Genomic DNA, 26,698 nt, shown 5'->3' with positions numbered 1-26,698 from the left:
TCCGGAAGGTGTTTCAGGGCTTAGGGATGCCGAAGGGGAGCCCCGGAGCCTCATCCACTCTGTGCTGGTGCCTCCAGACGACGCCAGTTACAGACAACTCATCTGCATTTGGCACAGCCAGGCAGTCCCTCCACAGCCACGTGCAGAGGGCAAGTGGGCTGAGGGCTGTGGAGGTGACACAGGGAGGGGGGAGTGAGGGGTGGGCGAGGAGGTGAGGGGAATGTGGGGGGTGGGTGTGGAGATGAGCGGGGAATGGGGGGTGGGCGTGGAGGTGAGGGGAGAGTGGGGGTTGAGTGTGGAGGTGAGGGGGAAGTGGGGGGTGGGTGTGGAGGTGAGAAGGGAAGGGGTGGGTGTGGAGGTGAGGGGGAGTGCAGGATGGGTGTGGAGGTGAGACCAAGAGTGGGGGGTGTCGGGTGTAGGTGAGGGGGGAATAAAGGGTGGGGTGGGTCTGGAGGTGAGAGGCGGAATGGGGGGTGAGTATGGAGATGAGGGGAGAGTGGGGGGTAGGTGTGGAGATGACAGGGGAAGTGGGGGGTGGGTGTGGAGGTGAAGGGGGCTGTGGAGGTGAGGGGGAGTGCAGGGTGGGTGTGGAGGTGAGACGGAGAGTGGGGGTGCTGGTGTAGGTGTGGGGAGCGGGGTGGGTGTGGTGGTGAGGGGGGTGGGGTAGGTTTGGAGGTGAGAGGGGCGTGAGGGTGGTGTGGAGGTGAGGTGGGTGGGGGAGTGGGTGGTGTGGTAGGTGTGGAGGTGAGGTGGGTAGGGGAGTGGGGGGTGGATTTGGAGGTGAGGGGGGTAGGGCAGTGGGGGTAGGTTTGGAGGTGGGGGGTTGGGTGTGGAGGTGAGGGGGGTGGGGTGGATGTGAGGTGAGTGGGGAGTGAGGGTGGGTGTGGAGGTGAGGGGGTAGGGGAGTAGGGGTGGATGTGGAGGTGTGGGTGGGTGTGGAGGTAAAGGGGGTAGGGGAGTGGGGGGTGGGTTTGGAGGTGTGTGGGAGTGGGGAGTGGGGGTGGGTTTGGAGGTGATGGGGTAGGGGAGTGGGGAGTGGCTTTGGAGATGGGGGGTAACGGAGTGGGGGGTGGGTGTGGAGGTAGTGGGGGTGGGTGTGGAGGTGAGTGGGTGGGGGAGTGGGGATGGGGTGGATGTGGAGATGCGGGTGAGTTTGGAAGTGGGGGAATGGGGGGTGGGTTTGCAGGTGGGGGGTGGGGAGTGGGGGGTGGGTTTAGAGGTTGGGGTGGGGGAGTGGGGGGTGGTTTTGGAGGTAGATGGAGTGGGGGGGTGGGGTGGGTTTGGAGGTGAGGGGGGTAGGGGAGTGGGGGGTGGGTTTGGAGGTGGGGTGGGGGAATTGGGGGGGTTTGCAGGTGGGGGGTGGGGGGAGTGTGGGGGTGGTGTGGTGTGGAGGTGAGAGGAGGAGCAGGTGTGGGGAGTGGGGGGTGGTGTGGTGTAGAGGTGGGGGTGGGGAGTGGGGGGTGGCTTTGGAGATGGGGTGGGGAGTGGGGGGTGGTGTGGTGTGGAGGTGAGGGGAGGAGCAGGGTGTGGTGTGGAGGTGAGAGGAGGAGCAGGGTGTGGGGGAGCAGGGTGTGGTGTGGAGGTGAGGGGAGGAGCAGGGTGTGGTGTGGAGGTGAGAGGAGGAGCAGGGTGTGGTGTGGAGGTGAGGGGAGGAGCAGGGTGTGGTGTGGAGGTGAGAGGAGGAGCAGGGTGTGGTGTGGAGGTGAGGGGAGGAGCAGGGTGTGGGTGGAGGTGAGAGGAGGAACAGGGTGTGGGTGGAGGTGAGGGGAGGAGCAGGGTGTGGTGTGGAGGTGAGAGGAGGAGCAGGGTGTGGGTGGAGGTGAGGGGAGGAGCAGGGTGTGGTGTGGAGGTGAGAGGAGGAGCAGGGTGTGGGGTGGAGGTGAGGGGAGGAGCAGGGTGTGGTGTGGAGGTGAGAGGAGGAGCAGGGTGTGTGTGGAGATGAGGGGAGGAGCGGGTGTGGGTGGAGGTGAGGGGAGGAGCAGGGTGTGGTGTGGAGGTGAGGGGAGGAGCAGGGTGTGGTGTGGAGGTGAGGGGAGGAGCAGGGTGGGTGGAGGTGAGGGGAGGAGCAGGGTGGGTGTGGAGGTGAGAGGAGGAGCAGGGTGTGGTGTGGAGGTGAGAGGAGGAGCAGGGTGTGGGTGGAGGTGAGGGAGGAGCAGGGTGTGTGTGGAGGTGAGAGGAGGAGCAGGGTGTGGTGTGGAGATGAGGGGAGGAGCAGGGTGTGGGTGGAGGTGAGGGGAGGAGCAGGGTGTGGTTGGAGGTGAGGGAGGAGCAGGGTGTGGTGTGGAGGTGAGGGGAGGAGCAGGGTGGGGTGGAGTGAGGGAGGAGAGTGGTGTGGAGGGGTGTGGTGTGGAGGTGAGAGGAGGAGCAGGGTGTGGGTGGAGGTGAGGGAGGAGCAGGGTGTGGGTGGAGGTGAGGGGAGGACAGGGTGTGGTGTGGAGGTGAGAGGAGGAGCATGGTGTGGTGTGAGATGAGGGGAGGAGCAGGGTGTGGGTGGAGGTGAGGGGAGAGCAGGGTGTGGTGTGGGGTGAGGGAGGAGCAGGGTGTTGTGGAGGGAGGGGAGGAGCAGGGTGTGGTGTGGAGGTGAGGGGAGGAGCAGGGTGGGTGTGGAGGTGAGAGGAGGAGCAGGGTGTGGTGGGGTGAGAGGAGGAGCAGGGTGTGGGTGGAGGTGAGGGGAGGAGCATGGGTTGGTGTGGAGGTGGGGGGGGTGAGAGAGAGCAGGGTGTGGGTGGAGGTGAGGGATGGCAGGGTGTGGTGTGGAGGTGAGAAGGAGAGCAGGGTGTGGTGTGGAGGTGAGGGGAGGAGCAGGGTGTGGGTGGAGGTGAGGGGAGGAGCAGGGTGTGGTGTGGAGGTGAGGGGAGGAGCAGGGTGTGGTGTGGAGGTGAGGGGAGGAGCAGGGTGGTTGGGGGAGGTGAGGGAGGAGCAGGGTGTGGGTGGAGTGAGGGGAGGGCAGGGTGTGGTGTGTGGAGGTGAGGGGAGGAGCAGGGTGTGGGTGGAGGTGAGGGGAGGAGCAGGGTGTGGGTGGAGGTGAGGGGAGGAGCAGGGTGTGGTGTGGAGGTGAGGGGAGGAGCAGGGTGCGGGTCCGTGTGGAAGTGCTGTTCTGAAGAGGCTCCCTGAAGAGGGCTGAGCCCTCTGATGGGACCCTTGACTTGGGCTTAGGCCAATTTTTCCTCCACCAGTGGCTCTTTGTTGCCAGGTCAGGGGCACACCTGTACACAGCCAGGGACTGGCAGGTGCCCCGGGGGGGTGGGGCATGGAAAGTGGGAGTATGCTGCCGGGTGATCCTGACTCATCCTCACTGTCCTCAGGGTACCCGCCCAGCAGCCCTGCCCCAAGAACCAATGCTACAGATGGAGTCTCCAGCCCCTGCCTGAACCCAGAGCAGTCCTGTGTGCACCACACCAGAGACAGTGCACTGTACAGAGATGACACAGAGGCGGTAGCACGGCTCGTGTGCAAGCCCTGGGCTGAGCTAGGCCTCTTAGTGATGTGTTTACCTTCACAACAACACTCCACATGCCAGTAACATGACCACTGTCCTCATCTCACAAACAGTCCACAAATACCAACTCTAGGAGAAAGTGGGAAGGAGGCCCCGCCTGCTCCTGCAGCTGACACTGGGTGGCACTGAGACAGGGTCACACAGCAAAGGCTATGGTCACACACACCCACATGGCCCATGGCTCCAGACGTCTTCCACAAGCCAAGAGCACCTGCCCCGGTCTCTAAAATGCACAGATGGCTGTGGACTGCACAGCTTTTCTCTGGGATATCTTCTGCTTGTTCTTGGGCATGTGGTTTTCTTATGTTAAATTAACTCCCCTGTGGCAAACTTTTCAATGCAAACACATGTGAGGCAGGAAGCGTCTACAGCGCTCCTGTTCCTGTGCATGCAGGCCCACAAGCACGTCTGCTCACATGCGTGTGAGCACTTTCAGTCATGACTAAGCTGTACCCATTTTTGCGACCGTACAATAATGAAGCGGGTGAAGTACACACAAGGTGAAAGATTACCAAGGAACACACTGTCCTTTTGGCTAAAGACAGTACTGCCCAAACACAGACCTGAGATCCAAGACTTGGCTCGCAATGACACCCGGCTGGGTGGATTTTCCTTCAGGCAGATCATACAGGAAGAGCTTGCAGTCACAGACGACTGCATATGCACGCTGCCATCCCTTCTTCACCCCCGTGGGCTTTGGGACCTATTAATAAAAACAAACAGTGGCTACGTTCCACCAGGCCAGGCAGGCCGCCAGGCCCCATTACACTCGTTCACAATCTCCTTCCAGCTGCCAGGCCGGCAAACAGAGCTATCTGGACAGAGGGGGTTTTCCCAAGAAGGTTCAAGGAATTGCTGGGGAGGGGTCCACGCATGGCAGCAGACAGTGCCAGGAAAGCTGGCAGCTCAGCCAACGTCGCGTCCACCCCATGCAGGGTGCTGTGGTACACGCAGCCCGACAGCCTTGGAGACATGGGCCTGGCACAGTGGCTTTCAGACTGAGCTTCTGCCCACTGGCCGGACACTCAGCCCAGGATGGACTCTGAGTGAGCGTCTGTGTGGAGGCCTCAGGATGCCCAGGCCATTCAGAACAGCGGCTGCACAGACCTGATGGCCTCAGTGCCCAGGAGGGGAAGCCTCCTAGGACTGGCACCAGGGCTACCTGCCAGAGCAAGGGGCTGCTTTCGAGAGTGGCTGGGCATGGCTATTGGTCACTGCACCTCACAAGCACCGACGGCTGAGGGGTGGAGATGAAGCCGCCTACCTTGACATGGCCTTTGTAGGCTGTTCCGATGCCTCGCTGCACATCCACGCCCAGAGGCCTCTTGGACTGCTCGGGAGGTATTGGGCACACCTGGGGGGCGCTGTCTTTGCAGGACACATGGCAAGCAAAGGAACACACTGGAAGAGAGCAAGAACACTGCCTTCAAAGCTTGCTGCCTACAGAGAAGTCACTGCAGAACCTATGCCCTGAAGAGGCAATTTAATAATTACCAGGTCTCGCCTGGAATCCCAGCACTTTCGGAGGCTGAGATGGGCAGACCACTTGAGGTCAGGAGTTTGAGACCAGCCTGGCCAACATGGTGAAATCCCGCCTTTATTAAAAATACAACAATTAGCCGGGCATGGTGACATACACCTGTAATCCCAGCTACTCGGGAGGCTGAGGCAGGAGAATCGCTTGAGCCCAGGAGGCGGAAGTTGTAGTGAGCTGAGATCACACCACTGCACTCTAGCCTGGGAGACAGAGCGAGACTCTGTCTCAAAACAAAACAAAACAAACAAAAAATAATGACCAAGTTTCACATCAAGTCCAGACATCCAAGAAGGTAAAAACAGTTGCAGGGCAGAATCCACAGAAAAGCTCAGGGATTCTGGCACTGAATGCGTCTTCAGCATGCGCACAGGGAAAGGGCCCACTGCAGAAGCCTGCCTCCATGCTGTCCCTGCCAGCCCGGGCCGCCTCCCGCACAGGTGAGCTTCTACACGGCAATTACAGGCCAATGGTCATGGGGACACGGGATCTTGGCAGCCAATCAAAACGTGCATGAGTTGAAATAACAAAAAACAATGCTTCTGCTATAATGTTGAATGAAGGGCAACTCTGCTCACAGACCCATGGTCAGGAAGGCGCTGAGTGCTCAGAGCCAGTGAGGTCTGGGCTCCAGGACCCTCCTGCAGCACTGGGTGGCTTGGGGTGGTTGCTCATCTGTGAAACGAGGCAATCACTGAGGGGGTAAGAGCATGTCAAATCCCAGCACAGGGCAAGAGCACAAGATACAGCCTTAAAAATACGATGGGCTGAGTGAGGTGGCTCATACCTGTAATCCCAGCACTTTGGGAGGCTGAGGCAGGTGGATCACTTGAGGTCAGGAGTTCGAGACCAGCCTGGCCAACATGGCGAAACCCCATCTCTACTAAGAACACAAAAATTAGCCGGGCATGGTGGCGTGCGCCTGTCCCCAGCTACTTGCGGGGGATGAGGCAGGAGAATCACTTGAATCTGGGAGGCAGAGGTTGCAGTAAGCTGAAATCGAGCTACTGCACTCCAGCCTGGGTAACAGAGTCAAACTCTGTCTCAAAAAAGAAAAGAAAGAAAAGAAAGAAAGAAAAAGAAAAGAAAGAAAAAGAGAAAGAAAGAGAAAGGAAGGAAGGAAGGAAGGAAGGAAGGAGAAAAGAGAGAAAAGAAAGAAAAGAAAGAAAAGAAAGAAAAGAAAGAAAGGGAGAGAGAAAAATACGAACGATGACCAGAAGCAGAGACAAATAATTGTGGTTATCTCTAACTTGATAGTGGAAGGTTTTACACAATTATTTTTCCTGATTTTCAAGAACAGCTGCAGACGATACACTTTGTAATAATTCTCAATAGAAGATTTGGGTCACCACAGAGGCGCAGAGTGCAATGGAGCCCCCAGCACAGCAGGGATCCACGGTTCCACAGACCTTTACTGAGGATTTGTAAAAATAAACCCGCCAGGCTGGGTGCAGTGGCTCACGCCTATAATCCCAGCACTTCGGGAGGCTGAGGCGGGAGATCGCTTGAGTCCCAGAGTTCGAGACCAGACTGGGAAACAAAGTGAGACCCCCACTCTCTACAAAAAAATTTTAAAATAGCCAGGTGTGGTGGGGTGTGTGTGTCTGTGCTCCCAACTACTTGACAGGCTGAGACAAAGGAATTGCTTGAGCTGATCTGTGACTGCACCACTGCACTCCAGTCTGAGCTACAGAGTGAGACCCTATCCCCCCACCCAAAAAGAACCAAAAACCCTGTCCTCAAATAATGCCAATTAAACTTCACTTCAGTTTGGTTTGCTTGCACAAGGGCTGCCCTGGAGCTTGCTGGTGCCCTGAGCTGCGGGCGTGTGGGGCTGTGCACGCTGACCCCAGGAGCTGCAACGACACTCACCCTCGCAGGCGTAGCCCTGCCGGATCAGCCCAACCATCAGGGAGGTGCAGTGGCTGCACTGAGTAGGGCTGGAGAAGGACTTGATGCTGAACTGGTGAGCCTTCGGCTGGAGGGAGAAAATCAAGAACACTGAGGTGAACCATGGACTCCTGAGAAGAGTCAGATCCATCTGCCTGTGATCCAGTTTATACACGGCTTGGGCATTGTTCTGAAAAGGTGGAAATGTGCAAGTTCTGGTCTTGGTCTACGTGTTCCCTAACAGGGCTCATCAAATAGTGGTGAAAACCACCTACGAGCTTGAGCCAGAGACAGGCCAACAAATACTTCCTTCGGTGGGAGAGCACTGCTACCAACAGCGAGCTCAGCTGGGCCAGCGCGCCAAGGTGATATGGCCAGTGCTCTTTCTGGCTCACGCTCCTGGCTTTCTGGAGACCAGCACCAACTGGCTCTTGGGGGCCAACCTGGGGTCACATTTGGGTTGGGCTGCACACAGGCCTTGCATGTGTCCAAGAGACACACAAGAATCACCTACAGGAGAACAGTTCACAATAGCAAATGCCTGGAAAGGCCCATGGTCCCTCATCAGGAGTGGACACACTGTGATCCCAGCGGCAATGGAAGCAGCCCCAAGGCTGAACAGAGATGGACATGGTGCAGGCCATGCAGGACCGCCTCTCTACAAAGCTCAGGCGCAGCAGAGACCAATACGATCCTCAGCAGGACACAGATGTGGGTGAGACCACTGGCAAGAAGTAGGGAAGTGACCGACACAAACTCCAGAGACCTGCGGGGGAAGAGGCTGGCTGAGGTGGGCACGGAGGCCGTGGGGCGGTGCCCGGGCCGTCAGGACTAGGAGTGACACCCCAGCAGTCTGCAGAGCTGCTGCTATCAAATATGGTCACCAAATAACTGACCTCTTGACTTGGCCCCGACTCTGCTAGAGTCTCAGTCCAAAAGGCAAACCCTTAATTAGCCTCATACAAGTCTGGCTTCTTACGTCCAGCTGGCATAGCTGCCTGTGGCAGGAAGCACAAGCAGAGGCCGTGTCTATATTAACAACCACCAAAACCACCTTAGGCCACAGGGCTATGTACTCGCAATGCTTGGAACTCAGGGGCCTGTCACCCTGGAGACTTTCTGATTTGCGTTGATATTTATATGAAAGAAAAGGGGATGTTACAGAAGCAGCCAAGGCCAGGACACGGGAGCACGGGCCCAGTGGGGTCACCGTGCTGGCTCTCCAGGATGCACGTGTGAAAAGCATGAGGCTCAGAACTGCACATGCACTGCAGTGCCGCTTATGCCGGGTCATTCTCACCCACCAGCCACGTGGTTCTGTAAGGTTCCCAAAGGGCAGGCAGACAAATGAAAATCAATGTGGAGGAGTAAGCTGCCTACCCGTGGAGAGGGGAATATGGCTTGGGGAATGAGACAAGAGTGGGGAGACCAAATGCTGGACATTTCTGATTAAAATATATTTGTGTAGCACTGGTGTCATTAAGAAGACACAGGATCCTGACAGCTTCCTGAATTACACACCATTCTCAACAAATTTCCTACAGAACATCAGGGTCACTACTGTGTGTACACAAAAATGACTAAGTCTGTTTTATTTATACAAAAGTTATTTTCTAAATAACTGAGAATAAATAAGTAACTAAATAACTAAGAAGGCGCCCCGGGTGAAAGCAAGGCCCCTACCTTCGGTCCAGCCAGAGCCAGGGCCTGCGTGGTGGGCAACGGCACAGCGGATGGCCTCTGCGGGGGCCGAGCCATGTCCTGGGAGACAAGCAGGACAGGTGAGTGTCGGCCCAGCTCAGCACGGCTGAGACACCTGGCCCCACGGGGTGCACTTCTCTCAAGAATGTGTTCACAGTGAACAGTTCTGCATCTTTAATTTGCTACAATGTTGAGACATCTGCTGAAGCCTTCCTCATCTAGGGGAGGGACTGACAGTTAATTCTCAAAATGAAAGGTGGGCTTGAGCACCTGGGCAGAGGCCCTCGCTGCAAGCTGTTATGCAGGGGCCAGGTGAGCGGCGTTTGGTCACCTGCACACGAGGGCAGACCCCAGGTGGGAACATCACCAGGGCAACGCTGTCTCACCTCCTGTTGCTCTGATGCAGCCACAGACATCGACGGGGACGCTTCTGGCTTTGGAGCTTGTGTTTCTTGCTCACTAGCTGAGCTGGTCTGTGAGAACCAAGAAAGAAAGAGTTGGGTGACAGGACATACTCTATATGATCCAGACTCGACTTACAAGTTCTTTACTAATAAAAGCACATTCTGTCTGGCCCAGAGGTCCCAGCGGTTCTTACTCCTGGATCCTATCACCCCTTGGGTCTCCTCACGGACTCCTGCTCCACTCCTAGCCGGCCGGCCTGCCCTGAGGACCCCTGCACTTGGCATCCTTGGCCGAGTGGTGATCGCGTGGGCAGGTGAGTCTGACAAGTCACAGTCACCCCGCTGAGGGGAGAATTTGCCTGGAGACATCCCTAATGCACAGCCATGAGCACACCGCCGCCTCCTGCAGCCTCCTCGCCCTGGCCACTGAAAGGGCAAGACCTGGAAACGCCAATCCTTCCTGACCTTTATTCATAAGTAAGGTTACCCAACCTAGCAGCCTTAAGATCAATGAGCCACGCGGGGCGTGGAGGCTCACGCCTGTAATCCCGGCACTTTGGGAGGCTGAGGTGGGGATCACCTGAAGTCAGGAGTTTGAGACCAGCCTGGCCAACATGGCAAAACCCCGTCTCTACTAAAAATACAAAAATTAGCCGGGCGTGCTAGCACACACGCATAATCCCAGCTACTCTGGAGGCTAAGGCCCGAGAATCGCTTGAACCCAGGAGGTGGACGCTGCAGCGAGCTGAGATCAAGCCACTGCACTCCAGCCTGGGCAATGAAGCAAGACTGTCTCACAAGAAAAAGAAAAAGAAAAAAAAGATCAATGAGCCAAATGCTTCTTAACCTCATTTCAAGGATCAAGAAGAAATTCAAACATCAACAGATGTCGGTGGGCCCAGGAGCAGGTGTAAGAATTTCCCTGAAGACTTTACGACACAGGGAAGCAATGTTTTATTTTAACAAATTAAGAGTTCTAATTTCACAGTGATTTATTTGAAGCTAAAGCTACACTCTGAAACCACTTAAAAACAACTCTGTTTCAACACGTATTCCTGAAACTAATAGTTTATCATCACAGGCCATTGCTGTTTACACAGACGCACACGTAGGTATGCTGAGTAGTAAGTGTTAGCACCAGCAAACAGTGTACTAGGATACAGACATGGCTGGGTAGGCGCCTAAAGGAACAGTTTACAGCTGTATTTTGTGTTCCACATCAGAATCCCAATGAACCAAATCAGATAAACACTTTCCAACAGTTGTAATTAATTAGGCCGCTGAGGAAGGAGCCAAATTCAGATGGGACGGCAGCACACACACATAAAACACACACACAACCGTGTACTGCAAATTCACAAGGGAAAGGCTAGCTCAACTGGCTAATTATCAAAGCTCAAAAACGTAAGCAAATCTGCCCCATAAACAAGGTATGTTAAGTGAGTTATGGTTCCATCTTTAGATAAATGAGGAGGAAAAGAATATTAATTTAATTTTAGTCATGTAAAAGCCCCGCTCGTTTCATTTAGTTGGTTAATTAATCAAAGGGATGCAGATTAAAGGACAGGAGCATTGAGGAGGCTGTGCACTAACAGGAGTGAAAGCCGCGGGAAGCCAGCGCTGGCAGCCACTTACTTCTTCCCAAAAGGCTAGCAGGGAAGATGCAGACGAGGAGGAGAGAGAGTCCTTGGAGGCAACAGACAGGAGGAACAAACATCATTTCCCACCCAGTCAACACTTGCACAAAGATACATTGACTTCATCTTGGTGGCAAACCATTTCTAGTAATAAGCAACATGTTTCATGCAGGCAGAGTGGGATAAGAAGTTTCTCAAAGACAATTTTCAAAAGAGTCTGGAAGCTCTAACAGACTCAGCCCCGATGCAGGGTTTTTCCTTTCAACAATAAATGCCTTCCCACTTAAATCACAGAGGCGTTAACAAGGGATTAATGGCCGGGCGCAGTGGCTCACGCCTGTAATCCCAGCACTTTGGGAGGCCGAGGCAGGCAGATCACCTGAGGTCAGGAGTTTGAGAACGGTCTGCGCAATACAGCGAGAATCCATCTCTACAAAAAATTTAAAAATTAGCCGGGTGTGGTGGCGAGCACCTGTAGTGCTAGCTACTCAGGAGGCTGAGGCAGGAGAATCGCCTGAGTCCAGGAGTTTGAAGTGGCAGTGAGCTATGATGGCAGCACTGCACTCCAGCCTGGGCAGCAGAAGGAAGCCCTGACTCTAAAAAATGGTTAAGATGGTAAGTTTTATGTTATGTGTGCTTATATCACAATTTATAAATCAACTATGGGCCAGGCATGGTGGCTCACGCCTGTAATCCCAACATTTTGGGAGGCTGAGGTGGGTGGATCACTTGAGGTCAGGAGTTCAAGACCATCCTGGGCAACATGGCAAAACCCCAATCTCTACTAAAAATCAAAAAAAAAAAAAAAAAATTAGCTGGGTGTAGTGGCGTGTGCCTGTAGTCCCAGCTATTTGGGAGACTGAGGCACGAGAATCACTTGAACTCAGGAGGTGGAGGTTGTGGTGAGCCAAAACTGCACCACTGCACTCCAGCCTGGGCGACAGAGTAAGACTCTGTCTCAAAAAAAAAAAAAAAAAAAAAAAGGAGGTATTAGCAAGGGCAGGCGTGCTGGCTGTAGAGAATGAGGCATAAAGATATCGCCTCTGTCTCCATCTCTGCTGCCCACTCTCCACAGCTGTGACTCACACACTCATGGACAGCACTGGCTGTAAACTCACTTGCTACTGGGCCCTCTCCTCTGTTCATGTTACAGAAAGCTACCGCTTTCCTGCCGGCCTCCATTCACTGAACAAGCACCATCTCTGGTTCTCTGGAATCCACTCACGCCTCCCCACAGCGGCGCCTGGCCCCGCAGCAACAGGGGAGGCAGTGACTTGTGCAGAAACAGGCTTATCAAAGATTCGGTGGCACTTACCGGTCATTTGCTTCTTCAAAACCGAGGATTTCAGGGAAAAGACAAGCATTGCCAATTTGATAAAACAAACAAACACTCTGATAGGTGAAGGTCAACAGTGTGCATCGAGCGGCTGTGAGCAGTGCAGGCCTGCTTGGCTGTTGTAGTGACAGACACAGGCCAGGATGCTAAGAGCCCACCCCAGGGGAGGCTGCTACAGGCAGCTGCCCACATGGGCACCTGCTGACTACCCCCTACTCACACAGGCAGCAACCCTAGCCAACCCCACCTCAACCCAATGATCACACTTGGCATCACCCACCCTGGGCAGGCCGGCCTGTGTGGGAAGGGCACAGCTCCTCCTGCGCAGAGTTTGTGCCAAAGGTTCAACCCACATCTGATCAAGATGGAACATCAGACAAACCCAGAGCGGACATTCTGCAGGACAACTGACTTGGGTAACACCAAAATATCGTTGTCATAAAAGAGGGGACAGATGGGGAACTGTTCCAGATTAAAGGAAACAAAAGACTAAATGCGATTCGTGATCTCCAGGTAGATCCAGAACTAGGAGGAAAAGCCAGCAGGAAAGGACATTCCCGGGACGACAAGGGACACATGGATACGGGCTGTCGCACGGCACCAGCGCAGAATGCCTGATGACAGGTGACCCTGTGGTTATGTGGGAGAATGCCCCAATCGTAGGAAATAACTGCTGAAGTATGTTGGGGTCGCTGATACCTGCAAGTCGCTTTCAAATACTGCTGAGGAAAAAAGTCTCTATGTTGAGAGAGAGAAAGCAGATGCAGCAAAACCCCAGGTGAGGGACATGTACACATGCACCCTATTCTTCCCACTCGCCTGCAGGGTTGGAGTTTTCTAAATCAAAGGCTGGAACCACCTCCCCCTCCCTGCACCCCCATCAGGCGTTCCATGAGTGAGCTCTGCTCTCCCCGCTCCAATGTGCTTCGCGTGCTGCTGTCAAGGGTGCATCCCTATAGGTTCAGAGGAGGAGGAAAGGCTGTCCTGCCTCCACGGAATGCCACCAAGAACCTGTGGCCCATGGAGGGAGGCAGTGGGGTCTGCTCCTCACTTGACAGCTAATTCCCAAGCAGATGACCAGCGCCTCTGGCTGCCTGAGGGGCTGGCCTCCTTGTGAGGGTCTCCGCGAGGCACCTGGTGCCAGACTGTTCCCATCAACCACCTTTCCCATTGATCCCCAATGCCGTACTCCACAACTATACAGATGGTAACACAACTACAGTGTTTTTATTTGCTCTAGTGAGGGATTTTTTTTTTTTTTAAGAGATAAGGTGTCGCTATGTTGCCTAGGCTGGTCTTGAACTCCTGGGCTCAAGTGATCCTCCCACTTCAGCCTCCCAAAATGCTGGGATTATAGGCGTGAGCCACCGCACCCATCCCAGTGTGGGAATTTGTATTAAAGTACTTACTTGAAATACCCGCTACAGGCTGGGTGTGGTGGCTCACGACTGTAATCCCAGCACTTTGGGAGGCCGGGGGGGGCGGGGGGCAGGGGGGCGGGCGCAGATCACAAGGTCAGGAGTTCGAGACCAGCCTGGCCCATATGGTGAAACCCTGCCTCTACTAAAAATACAAAAATTAGCCGGGCATGGTGGTGGGTGCCTGTAATCCCAGCTACTCGGGAGGCTGAGGCAGGAGAATCGCTTGAACCCAGGAGGTAGAAGTTGCAGTGAGCCAAGATCATGCTACTGCACTCCAGCCTGGTGACAGAGCAAGACTCTGTCTCAAAAAAAAAAAAAAAAGAAAGAAAAGAAAAAAACAAATACTCACTACACAGCTGAGGCCAGTGTAGATTCCTCCCTGAAGATGCTGAGCACTTCTTAATCTCATTTCTACTTGAGTTGAGAAAGCTTCTCTGGGAGCAACTCAAATACCCTGAATGTCTCTCACCTTATGCATTTAATGTGGGTTGATTACATGTGGATCAAGTACATAGTTAGCACAACTCTGAGATAAATACTGAATGTATATTTACTGGTATGTTTGTGGCCCCATGAGTGGTAAAATCATGTATTACACTATTTATAACTCATCATAACTCATCTGTCACTTAAAAAAAACAATGACTTACTCTAAATGTCAGGTCATGTGCAAGGGGTGCAGTGTTGAAATACTCAAAAATGGAATCCTGAAAATCTGGAAGTTTGAGCCCTGTAAAAAGAAACAAAGAACAGTCAAGGTAAAAAAAAACTAAAGTCTACATATTAGTTTCAGACAGAAAGACTCAATGTCTTCAAGATGTCAATTCTCCTTAAGTAACTGATACATCTGACATGATCCCAGTTGAAAAAAACACCAGGTGTTCCTCCAGAGATGAACAATAATCAAAAAGTTCACTTGAAAAAGTAACCAAGGGACCGGACGCGGTGGCTCACGCCTGTAATCCCAACACTTTGGGAGGCTGAGGTGGGCAGATCACCTGAGGTCAGGAGATCAAGACCAGCCTGGCCAACATGGTGAAACCCTATCTCTGCTTAAAATACAAAAATTAGCTGCACATGGTGGCATGTGCCTGAAATCCCATCTACTTGGGAGGCTGAGGCAGGAGAATCTCTTGAGCCCAGGAGGTGGAGGTTGTGGTAAGCCAAGATCACGCCACTGTACTCTAGCCTGGATGACAGAGCAAGACTCTATCTCAAAAAAAAAAAAAAAAAAGGCCAGGTGTGGTGGCTCACACCTGTAATCTCAGCACTTTGTGAGGCCGAGGTGGGTGGATCATGAGGTCAGGAGATTGAGACCATCCTGGCTAACACGGTGAAACCCCACCTGTACTAAAAATACAAAAAAAAAAAAAAAAAAGCTAGCCGGGCGTGGTGGCGGGCGCCTGTAGTCCCAGCTACTTGGGAGGCTGAGGGAGAAGAATGGCGTGAGCCCGGGAGGCGGAGGTTGCAGTGAGCCGAGATCGCGCCACTGCACTCCAGCCTGGGCAACAGAGTGAGACTCCATCTGGAAAAAAAAAAAAAAACAACCAAAAAAACCCCCAAAACCACAGGGGTGGCTGGGCTGGGGGTAGGTGGAGGAGGAGTAGATCTATCAGGTATTAAAGCAGATTCACTAAGGCCTCTACGATAAGAATCATGGCCGGGCGCACTGGCTCACACCTGTCATCCCAGCACTTTGGGAGGCCAAGGCCAGAGGACTGCTTGAGGCCATGAGTTTGAGACCAGCCTCGGCAACACAGAGAGATTCCAACTCCACACACACAAAAAGTAAAATTAGCTGGGCATGGTGGCATGTGCCTGTGGTCCCAGCTACTTGGGAGACCGAGACAGGAGGATCACCTGAGCTGGGGAGACTGAGGTTGCACGTGCCCCTGCACTCCAGCCTGGGTGACAGAGTGAGACCCTGTCACACACACACAAACACACAAATCAAAAAACAAGAATCACATGGTTCTTGCCCATGAACAATGGAACAGGGGAGAAAAATCCAGAAACAGACCCAAGTGCCCATGGTGATCCTGTACATGACAACAGTCGCACATAAAATCAGCAGGAAAAATAGCTGGTATTAATAACTGCTACTGGACAACGAGCTAGCCATTAGCAAAAGACAAAACTGGATATACTCCTCAAACTGTATGTCAGAGCGCATTTCAAATGGATCAGTATTCTAATTACAAAAATGAGGCTGGGCACGGTGGCTCATGTCTGTAATCCTAGCACTTTGGGAGGCAAGGCAGGCAGATTGCTTGAGTCCAGGAGTTCAAGACCAGCCTGTGAAATACTGCGTAGTCCCAGCTACTCAGGGGGCTGAGGTGGGAGGATCACTTGAGGCCAGAAAGTTGAGGCTGCAGTGAGCCCTGATCGTGCTACTGCACTCCAGCCTGGGCAACAAAGCGAGACCCTGAATCAATCAATCAATCAATCAATCATGAAGCCACGCAAGTATGAGAAGCATGGGAAAATCCCTCCAACAACTGGGAGTTAGCTGTATTTTCCTATTTATGACTCAAAAAAGGAAAAAGACTGAAAACTTGACACACAAAAAATTTTGAAAACCACCTTTTTTTTCTTTTCCTTGAGAGACGGAATCCGGCTCTGTCGCCCAGGCTGGAGTGCAGTGGCAAGATCTCACCTCACTGCAACCTCTGTTTCCCAGGTTCAAGTGATTCTCCTGCCTCACCCTCCTGAGTAGCTGAGACTATAGGCATGCACCACCATGCCCAGCCAATTTTTGTATTTTTAGTAGAGATGGCAAAACCACTTTTTTTTTTAAGATAGCGTTTTGCTCTTGTTGCCTAGGCTGGAGTGCAATGGCGCAATCGTGGCTCACCGCAACCTCTGCGTCCCAGGTTCGGGTTCAAATTGAAACAATTCTCCTGCCTCAGCCTCCTGAGTAGCTGGGATTACAGGCACACGCCACCACGCCCAGCTAATTTTGTGTCTTTAGAAGAGATGGGGTTTCTCCATGTTGGCCAGGCTGGTCTCGAACTCCAGACCTCAAGTGATCCACCCACCTCGGCCTCCCAAAGTGGTGGGATTACAGGCATGAGCCACCGTGCCTGGCTGCAAAACCACTTTTATTTGGCAAAAAAATAAATAAATGAATAAGCAAAGAGAAACAAGGAAAATACTTGCAACTTACATCACAAACAAAAGGACTAATCCCCATAACGCAAAAAGCTTTTAAAAATCCACCAGACTAACAACCTGAATTTCTAAAAGTGGGCAAACAATAAAAATATATAATGCACAAAATACAAAAGTCCCTCAAACACACAAAAAGATGCTCCATCTTACTTATGAGAAACATGCAAGTTAAACCTCTACGGAGATGCTATTTCTCACCTATTCAGAGCAGCAAAAATCCGAAAGTCCGAAATCCTACTTTGTGAGCAGGCTGTGGGGCAGAAACCCCTCATGCAGAGTAGGAGGAGTGTCAGTGCACAGCCTCTGGAGGCCTGTCCGTCAGCACGTAGCACAAGTGTACAGGCATGTTTGCCCTTTGCCCTGGCAACCCCACTTCTAGAACTCCATCCCGAAATACACTGACACAAATAGGACGTGTTCTATCCATTCAGCCACTCCTGGCAGTACTTTCTACGACAGCAAATGCCAGGGAATCACCCATCCCAGCGGCTGGCCAGCCCACGGCAGTGCACAGTGTAGCTGCAGAGGGGGCCAGGGTGGCTCCCCAGCACAAAATGATGCCTTTTATGTAATCAGGGGATGCAAATGTGTGCCTAGATGTGTGTGTATTTGCCATATGTTTTCAAGATGAAAGGAAGGATAGGCTGGGCACGGTGGCTCACACCTGTAATCCCAGCACTTTGGGAGGCTGAGGTGGGTGGATTGCCTGAGGTCAGGAGCTGCAGACCAGACCAGCTTGGCCAACATGGCACAATCCCATCTCTACTAAAAACACAAAAATTAGCCAGGGATGGTGGTGGCATGTGCCTGTAATCCCAGCTACTTGGGAGGCTGAGGCGGGAGAAGTGCTTGAACCCACAATGCAGAGGTTGCAGTGAGCTGAGATCACGCCACTGCACTCCAGCCTGGGTGACAGAGCGAGACTGTTCCAAAAAAAAAAAAAAAAGGAAGCATAAACCAAAAACAATGGCTAGCTTTGGGGAAAATATCTTTGAAGATGCTGTTTGAAAATGTTGATTTTGGAATTCTGTAGGTACTTTATGTAACTAAAGTAACTATTAAGTCGAAAAGAAAATAAAATCACTCATTTGAAAAATATTTATATTCAAATAATGCAGAACTGCCTGATGTTAATTTACCAGTATCTGCTCTGAATTTTTCTTCCATCTTTTTCTTCAAAATTTCCATTTCTTCCAGTAATTCTCTGTTTTTGGCTTCAGAGTCCTTTAGTTTGCTAAAATAAAAAATAAATGGCTTTAAGTGCACTGAGAAGAGGTTGTCTATGAGGCGGTATGGGGCAGGTCAGGATGAGAGGGCCAGGGTTTCTCCCCAGCACCAGGGACTGTTCAGATCACGGCAGCTCATGCTGGGCCTTTCTGCTGAAAACACTACAAACAGTATGAATATTTCAAATATAAACATTCAAACAGGAATTTAAAAAGTCATGGCTTAGGAAGGTATGTCTCATGATGGCCTAAAGGAGCTTGACCTTCCTAATCTCCTTCCCAGGCGAGTCCTCTGTTCTCCAGGGACACAGGGCCCAGGCTGCTCAGCCATCAGCCCCGTCAATATCTTTCCCATAACTGGCAAGATGGTGGCTGCATCAAGAAGCACCAGCACCACCCGTACCGGCAGCCTTGCAATTCCAGCAACTTCGTGGAGGAGACAGAGAAAGGCTGCCACGGGGAACAGCTGGCCAGGAGGGATGCAGTTTGTGGGGGGCGGGGGGGGGGTGTTCCACTTATCAGTGGGGTGACAGTGGGCAAATCACCTGCGGAGTGTGTACGCAGGAGTAACAAGAGTGCCTACCCTGCTGGGCTATGGGAAGGTCACAGGATTTAACAGAACAGTCTTACAGCAGTTCCCGGTACAAAGGAAGTCAATTTAACTGGAACCTATTACCAACTGGCTAATTCTTTTAGCCCCAAACTAACAGGATTTGGGACTTAGTAATGCTGTTAAAGACACTGTCCCTTCTAGGTCCCCGTCTGCCTCATGGCACAGCAGAGCTGGCCTGGTTTTTATGAAACTGATGTTCATTATTGTATCCTTGTAAAACAGGATAGGCAAAGAGGAGACTCTCAGCTAACACTGACTGAATTTACTGCTGTGTGAAAATGGCATTCTCATTACTGCTTGGAGTTAGAGAAAAATTTCAAGTGAGAATGCCATCTTCAACCTCTGTTTTAAAATATTTGCGTTAGCTTGAAAGGAACAATCCTGAGTTAGTGAATGGACTGGCATGGAGGTGACTAAGCAGTGAGAGGGGCTCCTGTCAGACAGTGGTGTGAGTCTCACTACCCAGTGTGGGGGCACAAGCACCTGCTGCTGTCAAAACATGGCTTGCGCTGCACTGCACACCCCCGCGGCAGGCAAGGCCCTGCACCCTTGTGGCCACCTCCTCAGTGTCAGAATGGCCTGCTATTCAGGGCTCCTGCAGGTAAACCCGACTCGCTGCCTCCTAAGGTGCCAGTAAACACTGTGGCCCCGATTTTCCAAGCGAGGAGCATCAGAGCCCACAAGGCTCAGGGCTGGCTGAAGGCCACACAGCCCCTGCTCCTACTCGGAGTTAGACCCCAGCACCAAGTACCTTTCCAAGGTGAGGTTGGCATCCTTGACCTTCCTCAGCTCCTCCTGGACAAGCTGCTTGGCCCGGATCTCCGCCTCAAGGGCCGACTGCAGCTCCAGCCGCGCGGACATGTCCAGCTTCTGGCTGCGGCGCACCTTCCACAGTGGATCCTTGCGACACGGTTACGGCATTAAAAATGCACTTTCAGTTATCTACTTGTTAAACTAATGTTAACAAATAAGTTATCTTTCTCTAACCCTAAGCCATTACTGTCTCACTTAGGTATTAACTCTAAATTATTGAGGTGCCTCGGGAGTTTGTTTTGATACTTTATGACTTTTACTCTTCCTTAGAAATCTTCTAAAAAAGAACATTTACTTTACCCTTGAGAAGAATAAAAGTGATTCTGTAGTACAATCTCTCTTTTTTTTTTTTTTTAGATGGAGTTTTGCTCTTGTTGCCCAGGCTGGAGTGCAATGGCATGATCTCGGCTCACCGCAACCTCCGCCTCCCAGATTCAAGCGATTTTCCTGTCTCAGCCTCCCCAGTAGCTGGGATTACAGGCATTCGCCACCACGCGTGGCTAATTTTTGTATTTTTAGTAGAGACAGGGCTTCACCATGTTGGCCAGGCTAGTCTTGAACTCCTGACCTCGTGATCCACCCACCTTGGCCCCCCAAAGTGCTGGGATTACAGGCATGAGCTGCTGCACCCAGCCTCTGTAGTGCAATTTGTATATGGGTCCACTGAACCCTGGACCTTTTACAAACCTAAGGTACATTATAGGTTCGGTTAGCTTTTTCTCATAATTTGAAACATTTTGCGATTTCACCATCCTGGTAATTATGTCATTACTCATTCCTACCTGTGATTAAAAAAAAAAAAAGACTAAAATAATAAGGGAAGAATGACAGAGTGACCTAGGATGAAGCAACAGTGGAATATGGCAGTTCACTAACATCACCTTTCTGTTTTCTTACTGAGTTGCCCAATGTATGATATCAACTTTCAGGAGGTATGAAAGAAGTCTAGAGATGCCATCTTGCTGATTTTTCTTTTTTTAAACCAAAAACCTTCATTGAACACAACTGAGAATTCTTCATTTTCCATCTACAACGGTAAAGAGAAGAAAATGGACAGAGGAAGGCCAGGTGTGGTGACTCACACCTGTAATCCCAGCACTTTGGGAGGCTGAAGCGGGCAGATCACCTAAGGTCAGGAGTTTGAGACCAGCCTGGCTAACATGGTGAAACCCTATCTCTAGTAAAATACAAAAATTAGCTGGGTGTAGCGGTGCACACCTGTAATCCCAGCTACCTGGGGGGCTGAGGCAGGAGAATCACTTGAACCCAGGAGGTGGAGGTTGTAGTGAGCCGAGATCACGCCACTCACTGCACTCCAGTCTGGGCGATAGAGCGAGACGCTATCTCGGGGGGAAAAGAATAATACACAGATCACTAAATGAACCAATAAAATTAATAAAACAAAGCTCTCTGAGGGCAGAATCCAGTTTTAATTTGATACCAGAGAGCTCAGTGCTCAATAATTATTTGCTAAACAAATGAATGCCATTGAGAGAAGCCATGATGATCTGAAAGCTGGCAAATGTTGGCATTCCTTAAACTGGGGAACTGGTTACACAGAAGTCTCTTGCATCACTGTAAATCCCTAAATAGTATGTAAATGTCACATTCACACTTAAAATCACTAACAAATTATTCAGGAATAGAAATGCAGGTATTACACAAAACCTACCAGTGTTCTTGACCCCAGACTAGAACTCCTCAAAGCCTCGAGCTCTTCGGTCATCTTGGAAGCAAGAGCTTGAAGGTAACCCCGGGCATCTTTCTCGTCGCTGACCCTGGAGGAGGGAACAGACGTTCTGTCTCACGAAGCATAGCTATCAGCGAGAAGCCAAACAAGAAGGGGACGTTCCCGCCTTCCTCGGGACACAGTGACACAGCGTCACGTCAGCCAGAGTGCCCAGTGTACCCATTGTATACGTGGGATCACATTGATGGAAGCATCGTTACATGGCACGACTGCAGTTTAAAAAGACACCAAACTTCCAAGACTTAAGAATGAAAAAATTGTATTACCCCATAAATATATACACCTACCACGCACCCACAAAAATTAAAAATAAAAACTCTTTTAAAAATTACAGCTTCACACCTTAGGAGCGGAGGGCCAGGTCCCAGCTCGCTCCAAGTCTCCCTGCTGCTTCTGCAGCCACTACAGGAGGGCTCTGCCTCCCGATTCTCTGAGAACGCGAGGGGTGTGAACGGCTTGCCCCAAGTCCTTCAGTGGGTTGGTGGGGGCGTGTCTCCACCTCCAGTCCAACAGAACCACTGCCCCAGACATGAGAAGTTCTGGGGAACAGCAATGAGACCTGCATCCCAGCCTGAGAGGCACAACCTGGCGTGGAGCACAGGATCAGGCAGCAGAGGCGGGACAGGCGTCGTGGACTGAGCAGGGAGTCGCTTTACGGCCGCTAATGGGGCCGCGCACGTACCACTGAATGATTTCCGCAATCTGAGCTTCCCAGTGGGCCACTGACTCCTTCTTGGCTGCCAGATCCTGCAGCTCATCCTCCAGCTGTCTATTTTGAGCTGTGAGTTTATCCACAAAGGAACAGAGCTGAAATGAAACAATTTCACCAGAGAACTTGTTAATCGGGCATCCTTTAAGTATGCTGGCATTAACACTGGAAGTTCCTTTGAAGACTTTGAAAGTTTTCTTTAATCGTCATGAGATTTTTCTAAACTAAGTTCATGATACAGATTTTTTCATTGTATCTAGCTTAAGTCACATTTCAACTCAAATCTAAACCTAAACCGATGGAGCTAGTGACTTCAGGCAATTGGCACCTTTTCGCTGAATACAAATACCCTGTTGAAAAGACCAAACCCATTACTTCATTCAAAAATCAAAACAGTCACGTGTGGTGAAATAGCAAGAACACGGTCTGAGAAACACGTCCTTGTGCACGCAGCATGAATGCACTCACACAAGCCTAGATGGTGTGACTGCTGCACACCAGGCCCTGTGTGGCACAGCCTGTCAATTCCAGGCCACAAGCCTGCATACCATGTTGCTGTGCGGGACGCTGCTGGCCGCTGTAACACAATGCTAAGTATCTGTGTATCTCAATACAGAAGAGGTAAAGGACAGTTTACAATCGTATGGGATGTCCGTTGTACACACGGTCTGTCACTGACGGAAAAAGCATCGTTATATGGCACATGACTGCGCTGTAAAAAGATACCAAACTTCGGCCGGTGCGGTGGCTCACGCCTGTAATCCCAGCACTTAGGGAGGCCGAAGCCGGTGGATCACGAGGTCAGGAGATCGAGACCATCCTGACTAACATGATGAAACCCCGTCTCTACTAAAAATACAAAAAATAAGGCTGGGCACGGTGGCTCACGCCTGTAATCCCAGCGCTTTGGGAGGCCGAAGCTGGTGAATCACGAGGTCAGGAGATCGAGACCATCCTGGCTAAGACGGTGACACCCCGTCTCTACTAAAAATACAAAAATTAGCTGGGTGTGGTGGCGGGCGCCTGTAGTCCCAGCTACACGGGAGGCTGAGGCAGGAGAATGGCGTGAACCTGGGAGGCATAGCTTGCAGTGAGCAGAGATCGTGCCATTGCACTCTAGCCTGGGCGAGAGAGTGAGACTCCGTCTCAAAACAAAAAACAAAAAACAAAAAATTCGCTGGGCATGGTGGCGGGCGCCTATAGTCCCAGCTACTTGGGAGACTGAGGCAGGAGAATGGCGTGAACCCAGGAGGCGGAGCTTGCAGTGAGCCAAGATCGCACCACTGTACTCTAGCCTGGGGCAACAGAATGAGACTCTGTCTCAAAAAAAAAAAAAAAAACCAAACTTCCAAGACTCAAGAATGACAACATTCTATTCCCCCATAAATATATATACCCACTACATACATACCCACACAAATTAAAAATAAAAAAAATTTTTTTAAATTACAACTTCCATACAAAGTGCTAACTCAGGTACTTTGAATTAATTACCTTTTCATTTTCAGCGGTTAGCTTCTTGTTCTCATCAAATAGCATTGCTCTTTCTCGTTCGTATTTATCTTTTATTGTACCTACCGCCTCCTCCATCTCGTTATGCCTGCCAAGGTGAGCGAGAAACAGTTTTAAAAGCTCGTAACTTCGCTAATATTCTTTATCTACGGCATAGGTATCAGCTTTCATCTTCTGAACTGAGCAGCTCAGGAAAACCTACCGTTCTCGCCTTGACTTTTCTAACTTATCTTTTAACATCAAGATTTCTTTCTGCAGGGCCAGCTGGTGGCTTTCTGAATCGTGCACCTCTTTCTTCACATTTTTCACTTCGAGCACATGGGAGGCCTCACGTCTGACCAATTCCTCTTCATAAAATAAGACTTTCTTCTCCAGCTCAGATTTGATTTTGGAAATCTCCTGTTGATGCTCTAAAGTGGCATCTGCTCCCCGGCCTCCCTGCTTCATCTGAAGACAGAGGTTAGCATAAGTTGATGAACCTCTGTGTCCTCAAGGGTCACATTGTCCTTTCATCCCCTTTCATCCCCAGCAAGTGCAGACACCTTCCCAAGGACCGTGTATGCCTGGACTACACCAGATGATGTAGCTGGCCTGGCTAACGTGATCCAGATTCTAGGGAGTCACAGCAGGAGACAGCCTTGCAGGGGGATGTGCCCAGGTCTGCCTGGGACCCTGAAGCTCTGCCCCACACCCTGTTCATTCATGCCTGCAGCATTCTTCTGAGGGCTGACCCTGCTGGGCCCCCTCCTTGTGACTGGGGGGACACTGAGGTCTCTGCTCCCATGCGGTTGGCCGGAACTGACAGCAAACCAGTAAACGGGCGGAGGGGCTGCGCACCCCAGCCGGGTTGTAGGAAGCGGAAGGCGTGCCGGCATGGCTGGGGCGGCATCTGTAAGGTGCTGGCCTATTAAGTGAGGTGTCAGGCTAGGGGCAAAGAACAAGGGCACAGGCCAGAGTGAGGTGGGACGTGCTGGCAGTGCTTGCAGCACGCAGAGAGGCCAGTGTGTCTGGAGTGGCGGGGACAGGAGGGGTGGGACAGGCAATGCTGGGCTGGAGCAGGCAGGAGGGTGGCTGCTGGACAGCTGTGGAGCCACGGAGGCCCTGACCGCACAGGAATGTGATCCGGCTTTGGTCTGCCAAGCTCACTCTGGCTGTTGTGCAGAGAGGAGACTCGAGGGCTGAGAAAGGAGCAAGAGCCTCGGGCACCACACGCTGAGGTCCAGCCAAGCCACGCTGCCAGAGAGGAACAGCGTCTCAGGCCCACGTCCCAGAGGAAGAGCTACCAGATCACCGAGGTGAAGGGAGAGGGCAGACCCATCACACGCAGCCCACACATGAGGAGACCCAGGCCACGCTATACTGCCAAGGAGATCCGCCCCCAGCCCCTCACCCACTCGGCTGCTGCGGCCTTCCCCACTCCCGCCCTCTGCGGCCTCCCGGCCACCCTCCAGCCCCACCAGCAGGCCCTGACTGATGGCCAGTCTGTTTCTTCCCCAGTCAGTAGCAGGTTACATGCTTTAAGGAGCTTTTCCAAAACTCAACTGCACTGAATTTAGAATACCACGACGTGAAGAAGGCTATGAACTGACGGGGCTGGAGCAGGAAATGAGCCGATTAGATATTAGTTTCCTAGGACTTATAGTGAACTGCCTTAAACTTTTATATAAGGAAGGAAAAAAATGAACTTGGCCTTTAAAAATGAAACCAGTCACAAAGGCAGGGGTCACACCCCCCACCTCTCCACACGCGGGTCTTCCCTCAACAGCCTCAGTGACACTCAGCCTGGACCACACATTACACAAGGTGACTTCCACGTGGTGGCATCAGCAAAGATGAGCATTCCTCTCGGTTAAGGGCAGAGACCCCCGCCCAGCACTACCTTGAGGGCCTCCAGCTCGCTTTCCATTTGCTTGCAGAAGTTCTCACTGTGCTCACGAAGCTTGCGCTCCTTGGAGGCCTCAGCAACAGCATCATCAAGCTGAGCTTCCAGCTACAAGAGGAAGATCCAGTTTCTATTAACACAAAGCGAGCTCCACTTCACCAGTTACAGCAGCACCCATGGGGCCTCCACACGAACAAGACCTCAAAGGAGTTTTGCGCGCGTTTGCCCTTCATCAAATCTTACCACAAATGGAAGTTTGAGGAATACACTTCAGGGTTCAACTGGGATGGTTGGTTAGTAATAAAACAAGGTTCAACTCTAGCTTAAAATGATACTTTTAAATTTCAAGAAGGATAAATCTCATGAAATTTAAATTTCACTGATTTGTGAAAACAAGTACTTTTGATATCTGTAGAACTTGAATTCATTAATTAAATGGGCCATTTCAAACACGCACAAGAGCGAGCAGAACAGCAAACCCGCGTGCCGCACCCAGCTTCGACAGTGAGCTCTGGAGCCAAGCCCGCTTCATCTCTGCCTGTGCCCAAACCACTCGAGGGCAAATCCCAGGCACTGTTACCCCTTCCCCGTCGGTGGAATGCTAATTCCTCATTAGGGGTATCACTAACTTCAGTTTTAACTGCCTATAACTACAAATATATTTGGGTTGCAAAATAGACTGTCTAAGAAGAAAACAAATAGCTCCTCTGTGGCTGAAGAACAAAGAACCCTGAACTTGAAAGGAGCAGGAGCATGTGCTTCCAGGCCTTCTCATTCATGGGATTTATCAAGGAAATTTTAATAGAGTTCTAAACTAAGCATTGCTTAAAATATGTCACAGCAGAACACTTGGAATACCTAGGGCAGCAGGGGGCTGAAAACTCCTGGGGTTCTGAGACGTTGTCAGGGGTGTGCAGGGCCCTTCCTCTAATTAGCTAGGTGTGGGAGCCGGGATTTCTTCATATACTTTATCCCGAACAGCGCAGCAAAACAGACTGAAGAAACAGCCATGAGAACTCAACCGTTTTCCATTCAGCCAGATATTAAAGAAAAGCTAACAAAATGTAAAAAATGCCATTCTTCTTGCCAAATTTTTAAAGAAATAGTTACTTTTCATTAAACATGTTACATATGTTAACATGAAATGGGTTTTCATTGTATTAACAAAATTCTGTTTTAATTTCTGCCATGGTGCATGTTGAGAGCTGTAGCCTACATAAGAAAGCTCTCTGGGGTTGCAATCATTCCAACAGTGTGGACGAGTGCTACGTCAAGACACTTCAGAGGCGCTCACCTCAGCAGGCGGCCTCAAGTGTGCTTTGTTGTGATTTGACTTTCATATATACATATTTTTTTTTTTTTGAGAGGGGAGTCTCACTCTGTCGCCCAGGCTGGAGTGCAGTGGCACAATCTTGGATCCCTGTAGCCTCCACCTCCTGGGCTCAAGCAATTCTCCTGCCTCAGCCTTCCGAGTAGCTGGGATTACAGGTAACCGCCACCACGACCAGCTGATTTTTTTTGTTTTTTTGGTAGAGATGGGGTTTTGCCATGTTGCTCAGGCTGGTCTCCAACTCCTAAACTCAACGATCCAGCCATCTCG

At 51.4% G+C, this 26,698-nt stretch overlaps 1 protein-coding gene across 5 annotated transcripts in view; it reads right to left on the bottom strand.

Annotated features, from left to right (window-relative positions):
* CDC42BPB (CDC42 binding protein kinase beta) overlaps positions 1–26,698 on the bottom strand; it is a 130,669-nt gene that overhangs the window by 15,000 nt on the left and 88,971 nt on the right. For 2 of the 5 annotated variants that reach the window (XR_004432244.1, XM_033191192.1), the window contains exons 14-27: positions 25,096–25,206; positions 23,419–23,663; positions 23,199–23,304; positions 21,678–21,802; positions 20,918–21,023; positions 19,184–19,332; positions 17,733–17,827; positions 14,073–14,152; positions 10,664–10,714; positions 9,011–9,097; positions 8,607–8,684; positions 6,906–7,011; positions 4,764–4,900; positions 4,063–4,202 (exon numbers count right to left, since the gene is read on the bottom strand). Coding sequence is in view for 4 of the 5 variants with exons in the window: in XM_033191192.1 (XP_033047083.1) it covers positions 4,063–4,202; positions 4,764–4,900; positions 6,906–7,011; positions 8,607–8,684; positions 9,011–9,097; positions 10,664–10,714; positions 14,073–14,152; positions 17,733–17,827; positions 19,184–19,332; positions 20,918–21,023; positions 21,678–21,802; positions 23,199–23,304; positions 23,419–23,663; positions 25,096–25,206 (1,616 nt within the window). In the remaining variant the exon portion in view is untranslated. The remainder of the gene's footprint in view (positions 1–4,062; positions 4,203–4,763; positions 4,901–6,905; positions 7,012–8,606; positions 8,685–9,010; positions 9,098–10,663; positions 10,715–14,072; positions 14,153–17,732; positions 17,828–19,183; positions 19,333–20,917; positions 21,024–21,677; positions 21,803–23,198; positions 23,305–23,418; positions 23,664–25,095; positions 25,207–26,698) is intronic. The other 3 variants (XM_033191194.1, XM_033191193.1, XM_033191195.1) reach the window with 3 other exon arrangements.

Source organism: Trachypithecus francoisi, unplaced genomic scaffold (genome assembly GCF_009764315.1).
Source record: "Trachypithecus francoisi isolate TF-2019V2 unplaced genomic scaffold, Tfra_2.0 Lachesis_group3, whole genome shotgun sequence".
Taxonomy (NCBI): domain Eukaryota; kingdom Metazoa; phylum Chordata; class Mammalia; order Primates; family Cercopithecidae; genus Trachypithecus; species Trachypithecus francoisi.
Note: the sequence above shows the minus strand (reverse complement) of the source record. Positions and strands in the feature narration are given on the sequence as shown.